Source organism: Physella acuta, unplaced genomic scaffold, assembly GCF_028476545.2.
Source record: "Physella acuta isolate Inbredline_101_S28 unplaced genomic scaffold, ASM2847654v3 ptg000555l, whole genome shotgun sequence".
Classification (NCBI taxonomy): Eukaryota; Metazoa; Mollusca; class Gastropoda; family Physidae; genus Physella; species Physella acuta.
In genome coordinates, this window is record NW_026732074.1 from 208,520 (window position 1) to 222,431 (window position 13,912).

General features: G+C 35.6%; 1 protein-coding gene across 1 annotated transcript; it reads left to right on the forward strand.

The window, feature by feature from the left end:
- The first annotated feature begins 7,439 nt into the window (after positions 1 to 7,439).
- Positions 7,440 to 8,450, forward strand: LOC131946350 (uncharacterized). The gene has a single exon (XM_059307056.1). It carries the CDS (start codon positions 7,440 to 7,442, stop codon positions 8,448 to 8,450), a length of 1,011 nt encoding a protein of 336 aa, XP_059163039.1.
- The last annotated feature ends 5,462 nt before the right edge of the window (positions 8,451 to 13,912 follow it).

Below are 13,912 nucleotides of genomic sequence, written 5' to 3' on the forward strand. Positions count from 1 at the left end.
CCCACCCCATTCTTTACATAACAACCTGTTAATTACTGAAGGTAATTTTCCACTAACCCACCCCATTCTTTACATAACAACCTGTTAATTACTGAAGGTCATTTTCCACTAACCCACCCCATTCTTTACATAACAACCTGTTAATTACTGAAGGTCATTTTCCACTAACCCACCCCATTCTTTACATAACAACCTGTTAATTACTGAAGGTCATTTTCCACTAACCCACCCCATTCTTTACATAACAACCTGTTAATTACTGAAGGTCATTTTCCACTAACCCACCCCATTCTTTACATAACAACCTGTTAATTACTGAAGGTCATTTTCCACTAACCCACCCCATTCTTTACATAACAACCTGTTAATTACTGAAGGTCATTTTCCACTAACCCACCCCATTCTTTACATAACAACCTGTTAATTACTGAAGGTCATTTTCCACTAACCCACCCCATTCTTTACATAACAACCTGTTAATTACTGAAGGTCATTTTCCACTAACCCACCCCATTCTTTACATAACAACCTGTTAATTACTGAAGGTCATTTTCCACTAACCCACCCCATTCTTTACATAACAACCTGTTAATTACTGAAGGTCATTTTCCACTAACCCACCCCATTCTTTACATAACAACCTGTTAATTACTGAAGGTCATTTTCCACTAACCCACCCCATTCTTTACATCCCCGTCAATTACACCGCCATTACAACTACTGTTGGAAATTAATCCCAATCTATTATCCAGCTGTCATTTAAAAGAGAGATTTACAGGAGGGATAATTTAAGGATATATCAGAAATAAGTATAGGTATACAAATACACCAACCACAAATTGCATTCCTGATTTTTTAAAACTCAAAAGCAGTATGAAAAAACGAATTCGATTTTTAGTCCTTTTGAAATTTAATAACACTTACCAAAATCTTAACATAGTATCATACTCATAAACTGACCTTAGCTATACCATAACAATAATATACCAACTGTAACGTATCATAACACTAACCCAACTGAATTTATCTATCTATTCGCTTGCAACTCCAAAGTGTTCTGGCACATCTAGACGTTACGTGACGTCGCTCAATGAGATAGGAGTTGGTTAAAAAACAGAGTAGAGGATTGTGAGATTAATATGGAGAAAAATGAGGTATATTATGTATTCTGTCGTGGAATAATTACGCTGGGTGGTAATTTGACAGGAGGTAATTAAGCGGGGGCAAATGACCGGGTGATGAGTTTGAATGGGTAACGTCCTACACCCGGTTAAAGCATGTCACATTTCGGTTAAAATTTATGTTGAATTTTATGTTGTTTGCTTATTTTTGTAATTCTTAAGATTTTAAAATATGTTTTAATATTATTTGCGAACTTATACATATGGTTTAACATTTAAGTTTTACTTCTGTAGTTTAACATCTTATGGGTACTGGTGGCTTTTGTTTTTATGTCGGTATAGAGTGTGCTGTGTGTGTTTGTGTGTTGTGTGTGTGTTTGCAATATTCTGCCACACATGCTTATATTTTTGTTTTCCTTTATTTTACTCTCATGTAACAGCTTGCTATTGTTTACACTGACGACGTAAATAGCTATAAAATCTCACATTACAATCTTCCGACATTACATTCTGGATATTCAAATTGTATCATATGGGGTTGCTGTTCGCCAGGATAGGGAAATTAAGTAACAAGTGAATTCTGTTTAATGATTTGACGCTGACGCTAATTATATTTGTGTAACGAAGCGTGTTATCGAGTAAGTTAATTTTAGAATTCGGTAAAAGTGTACATGGTGCTGTTTTGAGCGTAGCTTTATGTAGGGCTGTTTATTGCTGTATATTGCTGTTTATTGCTGTTTGTTGCTGTTTATTTCAAAATTAAAAACACACTCTTGTTTCAGTTATAAATTAAATTTAGATTTGTCTACAAATGGCTAGAGCAAAGCCTAGCCGGTAACGGCTAGTTATACATTAAATCTAATGCTAGATATTGATTTGAACAATTGAAAAGTTGTATTTTTAGTACACCAGTAGTGTAAACTTATTAATTGATACATTCTGATGCAGACCTTTACGAAATAAAAAATATAATGCAAATGTTTTATAAACTTGTTTATGTTCACCTAAAGGCATAACTGAAACACTGAATCTAAATCTAATCATAAACATAACCTGCAACTCTGACTTAAAGCTAAACTGTATTTCTTACCTTAAAACAGGTGTAAATGAAATCATAAGCCTGGGCTATTATAAATTTTAAAGGATCGTCTATATATTTTTTTTTCCACAACATATCTGAAACATTCAACTACATTGTTGTTCAGTGTGCCCTCTCTCATCATACTTGTACTTTCTAGTCTTTCCCTTTCCGTTCGGTGCAATTAAAATTATGAGTAAATAACTTTGGACAACGGACTGTCGTCTGAACCAACTACACAAACTCATCTCCCACTGAGCCCACCTCACCCCTGTAACGCCCCGTCTCCCCATACAATTATTTTTTCTCTAGACCCAAACTCCTGCCCAGCCGTTATGCGTCATCCATTTATGACGACCACGCGAGAGGGGTGGGTGGGTGTTACTAGCAGAGTTTCTTCCAGGCATCTTCCAAACACAACACATTGGCCTTATTATTCGCCCAATTAATGGGTCAAGCAGAGGGGTAAAAAGTAAAGTTCCCTTTCCAAACCTGACGGTCTATAGGGCAAAGGAAGTAGAGTTCACTTGTTTCTGTGACCTCGGCATATTAAGAGATAGTGTGGTCAGCACTATGTCCAGCCGCCTTTACTTTCCCTAACGTGAGTTAGGTACCCATCAGAGTTGGGTGGACTCAGGGACGGTCTACTGACTTGAACCTAGATTCGAACTCGAGATTTACTGGTTAGCAGTCCAGCTCTCTACCGCTAGACCACTCCGTCCCCCTAAACAGAGGGGTCAAGCAGATCAATTTTCTACCCCTTAGTATTGCATTTCTGAGAATATGGTATTTATTCAGAGCCAGTAGAGGATTAAAGAGGGGGGGGGGGGGTGAGAGGACTGCAGTCAGGGGCCTACAATGTTTAGGGGCCCCCAAATTTACTGCTTAATGTTGGTTTTCATTATAAAAACTAAGGTTTTAATGTTTGCATCACAAGTTTCAATTTTTTTTACAAAATATCTAATACGCCCACACACGTGTATATATATATATATATATATATATATATATATATATATATATATATATATATATATATTGGCCAAAAAAACAATTTCAGCCGGGGGCCCCGCGCAAGCTTAATCCGCCCCTATTAAGGGCCATATACTTTTCCTGTTGAAGTGAATGTGAACCGTAAGGTTCGGCTAGGATATTTGCGTTACTAGGCTTCTAAAGCTCTAAAAAAGTCAATGTAACTCTAGCTAGAGCTATAAGAAATTGAACGTAGTTCTAACTCTTGAGCTATCGAGAAAGTAATCCTTAGATATCAGATATTGAAAAAACAAATGTGAATCTATGTGTGGCGATAAACAAGGTAAATCTCCCGCAAACAATTTCTAGCAATGAAACTTTATTCTAATTATTACGTAATTACAAAGTTTTTACATATTGTCAGAAATAAACAAGAGAAAAATAGAAATGTAAACCCTGAAGAATGTATTAAATTAACGCGGTATTATATAGTTAGATGAGAATTTTTGTTTCAAAATTTAAAAAAAAAATACAAAAAAAAAACAACAACAACAACAACAAACAAACAACAAATTATTCGGTTTTAAAATATTTCTGTTATATGGCGAAAAGTAATCGAACCTCCGTCTACTCAGCCACCTGGTAATCGAGCACATCCTCTCATCCCATCGTTAAGATCATCTTCAGATTATTGCTGGCGAGGTCAAGGGTCGTGTCAATTTACTCGTGGAAATCGTTCCGCCATGGTCACACAAGAAACACTACGAGAAGGGAATATTGATTTAATTTTGTGTCTGACTTGATGAATCAGTTTTAACCCAAAGTTTAAATCAAGTCTAGTGGTCTTGTGAAAGATAAATTATTGAGCAAAGATTTGTGGTTTGCTGAACGAAAATACATTAAGCTATCAAGCACCGGCGATAAAGCATTTCCATCTGGAGTGTCTGAGGGACAAAAAACTAAATTGTAACGACAAGATGACTACTCTAAAATACTGAAAGCTGGTGAGAGCCAATCGCTGATTTTCTGAAGTTTATTCCTTGAAAAGAAAAAAAAAAGCGAATTAACCAATCCTGATCTGAAAAAAATTAAAACGATTTTAGATCAATACAATATTAAAATAACCAAACATTGAAAATTGTTTCAGAACTTCTTGACTTGTCACGGTTATTTTAAATTAACGAGAGCAAAAATACTTTCAGCATACTTGTTAGTACTTCATGATCAAAACGTTATCTCCCTGTTAATACATTGCGATTATTTCCCTTTGAAAATAGTTTTATTTTCTACATTCCAATTATCAATTTATCGACAAAGAAATACTTTGTGTTTATTAAAGAAAAAATTATCTATATATTTGATGTTGAAAATACATCATCATTGAAGATTTAGGTTATCTTCATAACTTTGTTGTATGTAATAAATTACGGTTCCGGAGATAAAATAGAACATATATAAATAAAGAAATTCCCAATGTAGTTTCAAAACAGGCACACCTTGTTTGAGAGAGGAGGTGTTTAGAAGTTCAACGTTATGATAGGTGTCAAGACAGACTTAGCTTGCCATAGGAGATGTGTTTAAAACAGAATGTTTATGATAAGTGTCAAGACAGACTGAGCTTAGGATAAGAGATGTGCTTTAAACAGAACGTTTATGTACCTGATGTTTGTATTTTATGCCCAGCAATCAAAAGTTTTCGATAGTGACTAAATACATTGTGCGTGTGATAAATGGTGTCTTGAGACCTGTCTTTGTGACATCAGAGACCTTTATTTGTGACATCATAGACCTTTCTTTGTGGCATCATAGACCTTTAGTTGTGACATTAGAGACCTTAAGTTGTGACATTAGAGACCTTTATTTGTGGCATCATAGACCTGCCTTTGTGGCATCATAGACCTGTCTTTGTGGCATCATAGACCTTTATTTGTGACATAATAGACCTGTCTTTGTGGCATCAGAGACCTTTAGTTGTGACATCATAGACCTTTATTTGTGGCATCATAGACCTTTATTTGTGGCATCAGAGACCTTTATTTGTGACATCATAGACCTTTATTTGTGACATCATAGACCTTTCTTTGTGGCATCATAGACCTTTATTTGTGGCATCAGAGACCTTTATTTGTGACATCAGAGACCTTTATTTGTGACATCATAGACCTTTATTTGTGACATCATAGACCTTTCTTTGTGGCATCATAGACCTTTATTTGTGGCATCAGAGACCTTTATTTGTGACATCAGAGACCTTTATTTGTGGCATCATAGACCTTTATTTGTGGCATGATAGACCTGTCTTTGTGGCATCATAGACCTTTATTTGTGGCATCAGAGGCCTTTATTTGTGACATCAGAGACCTTTATTTGTGGCATGATAAACCTGTCTTTGTGGCATCATAGACCTTTATTTGTGGCATCATAGACCTTTATTTGTGACATCATAGACCTTTATTTGTGACATCAGAGACCTTTATTTGTGGCATGATAGACCTGTCTTTGTGGCATCATAGACCTTTATTTGTGACATCATAGACCTTTCTTTGTGGCATCATAGACCTTTATTTGTGGCATCAGAGACCTTTATTTGTGACATCAGAGACCTTTATTTGTGGCATCATAGACATTTATTTGTGGCATGATAGACCTGTCTTTGTGGCATCATAGACCTTTATTTGTGGCATCAGAGGCCTTTATTTGTGACATCAGAGACCTTTATTTGTGGCATGATAGACCTGTCTTTGTGGCATCATAGACCTTTATTTGTGGCATCATAGACTTTTATTTGTGACATCATAGACCTTTATTTGTGACATCAGAGACCTTTATTTGTGGCATGATAGACCTGTCTTTGTGGCATCATAGACCTTTATTTGTGACATCATAGACCTTTCTTTGTGGCATCATAGACCTTTATTTGTGACATCATAGACCTTTAGTTGTGACATCAGAGACCTTTATTTGTGGCATCAGAGACATTTATTTGTGGCATCATAGACCTTTATTTGTGACATCATAGACCTTTATTTGTGGCATCATAGACCTTTATTTGTGACATCAGAGACCTTTATTTGTGGCATGATAGACCTGTCTTTGTGGCATCATAGACCTTTATTTGTGACATCATAGACCTTTAGTTGTGACATCAGAGACCTTTATTTGTGACATCATAGACCTTTATTTGTGACATCATAGACCTGTCTTTGTGGCATCAGATACCTTTAGTCGTGACATCATAGACCTGTCTTTGTGGCATCAGCGACCTTTAGTTGTGACATCAGAGACCTTTATTTGTGGCATCAGAGACCTTTATTTGTTACATCAGAGACCTTTATTTGTGACATCATAGACCTTTATTTGTGGCATCATAGACCTTTATTTGTGACATCAGAGACCTTTATTTGTGACATCATAGACCTTTATTTGTGACATCATAGACCTTTCTTTGTGGCATCATAGACCTTTATTTGTGACATCAGAGACCTTTCTTTGTGGCATCAGAGACCTTTATTTGTGACATCATAGACCTTTAGTTGTGACATCAGAGACCTTTATTTGTGGCATCAGAGACCTTTATTTGTGACATCAGAGACCTTTATTTGTGACATCATAGACCTTTATTTGTGGCATGATAGACCTGTCTTTGTGGCATCATAGACCTTTATTTGTGGCATCATAGACCTTTATTTGTGACATCAGAGACCTTTATTTGTGGCATGATAGACCTGTATTTGTGGCATCATAGACCTTTATTTGTGACATCATAGACCTTTATTTGTGGCATCATAGACCTTTATTTGTGACATCAGACACCTTTATTTGTGGCATATTCGGACGCCAATCGTTACGGAAAATGATGTCTAATGTTCAGTTTAAGTTTAGGGTGGAAATTAGGCTAAAGATTAGGGTAGAGGTTAGCTAGAGACATCTACGAACTGTGACACCTTCTTTAGGATTAGATAAAAGCAGTTGCAAACATCAAGCTACATAAAATAGTGTTAGATACTTTGCTCCGTGTGGCATCTAGGTATCTAAAATAAGTTCCTTTAATAGGTAGTCTGAATTTTATTTAATTTAAGACATTTCATGTATCGAGTTAGAAGAATAATGTTTTATTAACAAGCGAACTCATTTAACCGAAAATAAAAGACATTGATTGAAGGAAAACTATTTCTAAGGAAAATAACTGTAAATGAATTTCCACAAAAGCCACCAGGTTCTAACGAATTACAAAATCGTCCAATAACTCCAGACTGTCCACTCTAACAATGACATTCAATGACTCGAGTGGGAATGTTCTGGAGGTCCACGAGGACCACGAGCTGTACTTCGACTACCGGATCGTCATCTTCTTCATGTACTTCATCTCCGTCTTCGCCGTCATCGGCAACTCCGTCAACTGCGCAACGTTCATCCGTCAGGGGTTGCAGGATCGAGTCAACCTCACGCTGTTCGCCTTGTCGGCCAGCGAGTTTTTGACCAGCTTCTTCTGCACCGCCTTCACCACTGCCGTTCTGTTTAACGTCATTGCCGTACCAACTGACATTGTCTATGACGTGATTACATTCGTACTTATAGTTTTTAGAAGTATGTTTACTGATATATCTTCGGCTATTACAGTCTTCATCTCCATCGAGCGATGTCTGTGTGTCACTTTGCCTTTTATTTTCAACACCAAGTCGACACCTACGAAGACTAGAGTTATCCTTGTTGTTATGGCAACGTTTGTTGTTATAAACTATATTCCACTTATGGGTACCATGAATATAATTCCGTTAACCAATACAGAAAATAACCGCACGCTCCGGTCATTCGGCCCATCAGAAGATTTTCAGATATTAAACATGTACAACGATTATCTATTTGGATTCACGTTGTCATTTCTGTGTCAAGTCTGTGTGTTTGTCTGTGCTATCCTCATGTACAGAGGCCTGAAAAAGTCTTCAGAAGTTCGTGACAACTCCAAAGAGTTCGGGCAACTGTCCAAGGAGAAGGAATCCAATCTAACCGGAAGTCCGTTATCCCGGAAGGAGAGACGGGTTGTGAAGATGGTTCTCATGTTGGCGTGTCTGTACATCCCCACTGGGATCCCACAAATCATTTTTGTGCTTGTGAGAATCATCTTCCCTGAGCTGTACGCGGTAAACTACAGGAACCTGTTTGAGTTTATGACATGCGTACTCATCATCGTGGCCACAGCCAATGGAGCTTTGAGCTTTTTCATCTACTTCAACTTCAGCACAAACTTCCGTCTCACATTGCTCGGCAAAAAGAAGTAAACAATTTGACATTTATTTTGGCCAATTACTTACACAGTTATTTGTTTCTTACACTCAGTTAAAATCATTTTAGACTTGTTGATAAATACCTGCTTGTGATATCCTAGAACTCGGATGGCCAATCACTCGATCGTTCTTTATTACCGAGAACATTACTGATTTAGCTGCACATTTTAGGACACTGAAGACATACGGAAACCAAAACTTTCACGAAATATGTACGGAGAAATGTGTGCTCATTGCGAGCTTTTATTTAACTTGCTTCCTCTGTGGTCATAAATCTAATCTGACGAGCGAAAGTTCGAGCACTTCTGACTGACTGATTCGTTTCACATCTGACATAAAATTTTACTTACTTGGATGCTAAGTTAAGTTTTTATGAATTAATTAAAATTTCCTAAATAAAGCAGGGTGACCCATCGAAGCATATTATTCCCCACTATTATAAGTGCATTTTAATGTTTATTTGGTGCTCAATAGTGTTTAGTCATGCAACTCTATTGTATTAAGAATTTTAAAGTCATGAAAAAATATGCATAAAAACGTTTTAACAACCAGCTTTTATGTAAAACGGAGAAAATAAACGATTTTCTTTAATGACACTACTATTTAAGTAACTATAAAGAAAAAAAAATTTCAGATGGGCGGCGCCTCGGTACTTTACGGTTTTTATCTATATATGGAATATAAAAGTAAGCTTTAGATGCGGTGTGTTGCCCAGATTCTCAAGCGGCAATTTTATCACTGTGTTGATTTCTTGTTCTGCTCAAGCGGGTCAGGAGTACAACTTGATTCAATGGTAAAACTGAACCAGGCACAGCCGTCAGGGCCCTAGTGGTTGAGTGACCTAGAGCGCCCCGGACTCCCTTGTGAGCACTATTACGCCTTAGTTTGTGGGATCTGGCTTTTTGTTAACATGTGTGATAGTTGGAATGCAAGTGGAAAGAAAAAAAAAATTCAAACAAAAACATTACACTATCTATGGATGACCCCCGAAACACACGGTTATTCAAGAATAACGGGTAGTCTAGTATACTACTAAAATTCGAGTTTGTTTACAAATTTGTATATTTATTTTATTTATTTTGTTTTTTTTGTTTTTGTATGTCTGTTTGGTTACATGAAAACATCTACACTTTGTGTAGAGCTGTAAAATATGTATTTCTGTAGAGAATAATGTTCTTTTTTTTTACCAAATTGTTAATAACAAATTCATCTAAAGACGTTAATTAATTTATTGATATATTCATTGGTAGGTAAAAACACCACTTTAATTGTAAAAGTTCAGAACAGTTACTTTATTTATGGTGAAGTCACGTGATTAATTTAGTTTTTTTTCCATGGAAGACCATCTTGCCCATTTAAAAGTTTAACTCATTATAAAGCTAAATTTGTTTCTGTCGGCTATAGCTTTAACGATACGTCTGTTTGCTGTTTTTTTAGGTTCAAACACTATTATTAATTTTCATTTGGATACGCTGCGCATTTCTTCTAATTTGATAATGCAATTTGAGAATACAAGGAATTTATCTATATCTACGGAAAAACTAGACTTAAGCCACAAGCCAGCCGTAGATTCTAGATCTAGAGCTAGATATTTAGACCTAGCTCTTTCTAGATCTAGAATCTAAGCCAATAATGAGTTTCTATACCAAACTATTTCAGGCCTTAATTATTTTTTTTTTTAAATAAACCTTTGTTTGTTTAGTAATGTTTAGCTATGGAATTGGATAAGTTGGGATATAATTTAATTTTAAATAATACAGGCCTATTCGCGTAACTCAAGTTTCTTACGTTGACTCTAAGAATGGTATCTCACTAATTTTTTACGTAATCGGAAGTGCCCAGAATGCAGAGATGATAGTGTAATAGTTATTATGAGGGTGGTACGGGTTTGAGATTCATCATGTCAATGTAAAAAAAAAAAATTTTTTAAAGATATGAATGATAAAGTTGCCTCATGGGGCTTGGCGGGACACGGGGCAGGTGAAGTAGAGTTCATCTGTTTCTGTGTCCTAAGCATAAAAAGGGATAGTGTGGTCAGACTCATGCTCAGCCGAAATCGGTGTTTTAAAAATAAAATAACATGTTGCCTGAGGCGTGACGTCTTTTTGAATGTGGGGTCTGACTTTTGTGACGATGTGTGACAGTGGGAATGGAAGAAGAAATTAAAAAATCTTCAAACAAACGTGACGTCATTTATGGATTACTCCCGAAACCCATGGTTATTCAAGAATAACAGGTAGACTAGGTTATTCTAAAGATAGGGGGTATTTACAAATGGTTAAATAACAGGAAAGTAATGGGCAGAGGTAACTTAAGTAAGGTGGTGGGTAAAGACGGTGGGAAAATGGTAGTATGGTAATTGACTTGGAAGGGGGAGGGTGGGATAATATGCGAGATTCATTGTCTCATTTAATGTAAAGATTATTCAGGTGAAAACCTTAAATTCACCAATAAATTATAAACGTAGATTTTTGCGCGTATCATTTCCAGTCACTCTGTTCTATAGAATTTGTCACATTTAACATTTGAATATTCTATGCCACAATGTTATCACGAGTGCGTGTGTCCGTAATTGTATTTTTTCCAGTGACGCAAGCACGTGAAATTTGTTGTCGACAATTAACTCACGCTCCCCGCTAATTCAACCTTTCTGGTTTGACGGTAAAAAAATTATTTTTCTGTCAGATGTTTTTATAAAATCGTTTGTTGCGGATTTACAACATTGCTTTGTTTGCTTCTTCATTGCTTCTTAATAGCCATGCAATTTTACTATGAAACATAAATAATGTTTTTAAAAAGAAATGTTGGAAATTTTTTCTCACGTTGTGAATCTCTTATCAGTAATCTCTACAGAATGTTTTATCAAATTGTTAACAAAAAAATAAATAAAGTGGTTTGATCATGAAATTGTTTTATAGATGGGGAGAAAATTGCAAAAGTTATCTAGCTCTAAACTCAGCTAAATTAAAAGTTATCTAGCTCTAAACTCAGCTAAATTAAAAGTTATCTAGCTCTAAACTCAGCTAAATTAAAAGTTATCTAGCTCTAAACTCAGCTAAATTAAAAGTTATCTAGCTCTAAACTCAGCTAAATTAAAAGTTATCTAGCTCTAAACTCAGCTAAATTAAAAGTTATCTAGCTCTAAACTCAGCTAAATTAAAAGTTATCTAGCTCTAAACTCAGCTAAATTATAAGTTATCTAGCGCTAAACTCAGCTAAATTAAAAGTTATCTAGCTCTAAACTCAGCTAAATTATAATGATTAAAAATAATTTGAAAACTTTAAAAATTATATTTACCTCATCCACAGACGTTCGAAAATGAATCAACAGATTGTGTAAAAATGATTTTTATTGTAATATAATCCAAATTTTAACAAAACAGCCAAAAAAATACAGTAATTTTTAAAACCAGATGCAATCAATACAATTTGTTTTTTCAAAACGTCGAAAAAAGTAGATACTTTACAAAGAGGAGATGAAACATTTATAATTTTTGTGTAAAAATTAAAATATAATAATAAAGACTTTTATTTGTGCTCTGCTGTTTTAAATCATTGCAATAAAATGCCACAGTCTTTCATTTTTAGCCAACAATTAAAAGCTGCTTTATAAGTGTGTTCTCTAAACATAGTGCTGACCACACCGTCCCTTCATATGTCGAGGTCAAGAAACATATCAACTCATTTTTCATTTGCAATACAGATAGATAGACCTAAAAGGAGAGCTTTACTTATAAGTAAGTGTGTTGAAATTTAAATAAGTAAATACAAAAAGAATAGTTATGGGGGAGGTGGAGAGATATAATTCTTCATTTGGTAATAGGCTATCAGACTTCGAGTTTTACGACAACCTGTGGTTTAATATGGTGCTAATCTCAGGTCTGGCGGCTTTTGGAGTGGTCAGTAACGTTATGAATCAGATCTTGTTCATCCGTCTTGGCCTGCAGGATAGGGTCAACCTTACCTTGTACTGTCTGTCGGTCAGTGATTTTTTTAACTCGATCAGTTGCCTGATTTATTCTACAACTTACATAGAAAAACTACGGCAGAAAAGTTATATTTTTTTACCCAGACACAGTGTTAATCATTATGACGAGGGTTCGTTCTTTTTTTCGCAGATATTTCTTCTGCTTTGATTCTGTTTATAGAGAGATGTCTATGCCTGACCCAACCTTTTAAAGTCAACACAACTTGCAGTACTGCGAAAGCTAGGATCGTTCTAGCATCAATAGTTGTGTTCGTTGTTTTAAACTACGCACCACAATTTGGCGCAATGCGTGTTGTTCCGAATTTTATCCCCAACACGAACCAAACTGTTTTTGTTTTTCTAGCGTCTGACTTCTTCCAGCAGATGTGCCTCTACAATGACTTCATGTTCGGCATCACGTTGGCCATCTTGTGCCAAAGCTGCATTTTCTTTTGCGCAGTTCTAATGCACAGAGGTCTCAGGAGATCTTCTGCGTTTCGGTGCTGCTCAAAGTACTGCACTGAAGAGAACAGCATCAAATCTAGCGCAATGTCTAAACGATTTTGGCTTGTATCCTCGCCAGCTTCTTCTTACCCGATGTGCTGGAGAGTTCGTTCGGTGTTCACTACCTGGTCATCTCGAGCCTGCTGGCTTTCTTCGGTGCAAGCCACATCGTTTTATCCTTTTTTGTTTATTTGAATTTAACGCCAAATTTCGAAAGGCGATCCGGTGTTGAAATTCATAGACAAATAAATTAGATCATGAAAAACTTTTTTTTAAATTTACGAAGATTTAAACATTACCGAAATGTTTACTTTTTAAAAAAAATGTAGTGAATCACACAAAGCAAAGAAGCTAGTAAATTATAGAGGTTGTGAAATTATCGCTGATAGTACTGACCTGTTATTAGAAAAACAAATTACGCAAAAAATGAACGTCAATAATGTGTGCTTAATTGAGCGGAACATCTTTAAAAAGTTAATTAAACATCTAATTAAGTCCCATTATAATTATGTTACAGTGTTAATTTTCCGAGTCAAGATCTATGTGAAAAGTTTGCAAGAAATCGGTCAGGTAGAGGTGATCTTTAAAAAAAAACGGAAATAAAGTAAAATACTCCCTTGCGGTCCCCGAAACTCACTCAAAATTTGAATAAAGACAGTACGATCTTATATCTATGTATTGATTTTTTTAACATCAAACTGTAATGGCACTTATTTGATCTGTATTTTAAAACCCGGAAATAAAGTACAACTTCCAAATATCGGATGGCATTCATAATTTGAGAATGATCCAAATAAAAGTCTCATACTTATAATTGAAATTTCGTCTACCTAACTGAAACAGTGCTCAAGTTATGGCGTCCTCACGGAAATAAAGTAAAGTACCACCTCCTATTAACAGAAATCGTTCAAACATTGATAAACGACTGCTCATACTATCTAATACTTACATTTGAAATTTCGTCTGCTAAATTTAAATGTTACTC

What these genes read in the sequence shown, in the direction of transcription:
- LOC131946350 (XM_059307056.1), top strand. Translation starts at nt 7,440, where the DNA reads ATGACATTCAATGACTCGAGTGGGAATGTTCTGGAGGTCCACGAGGAC.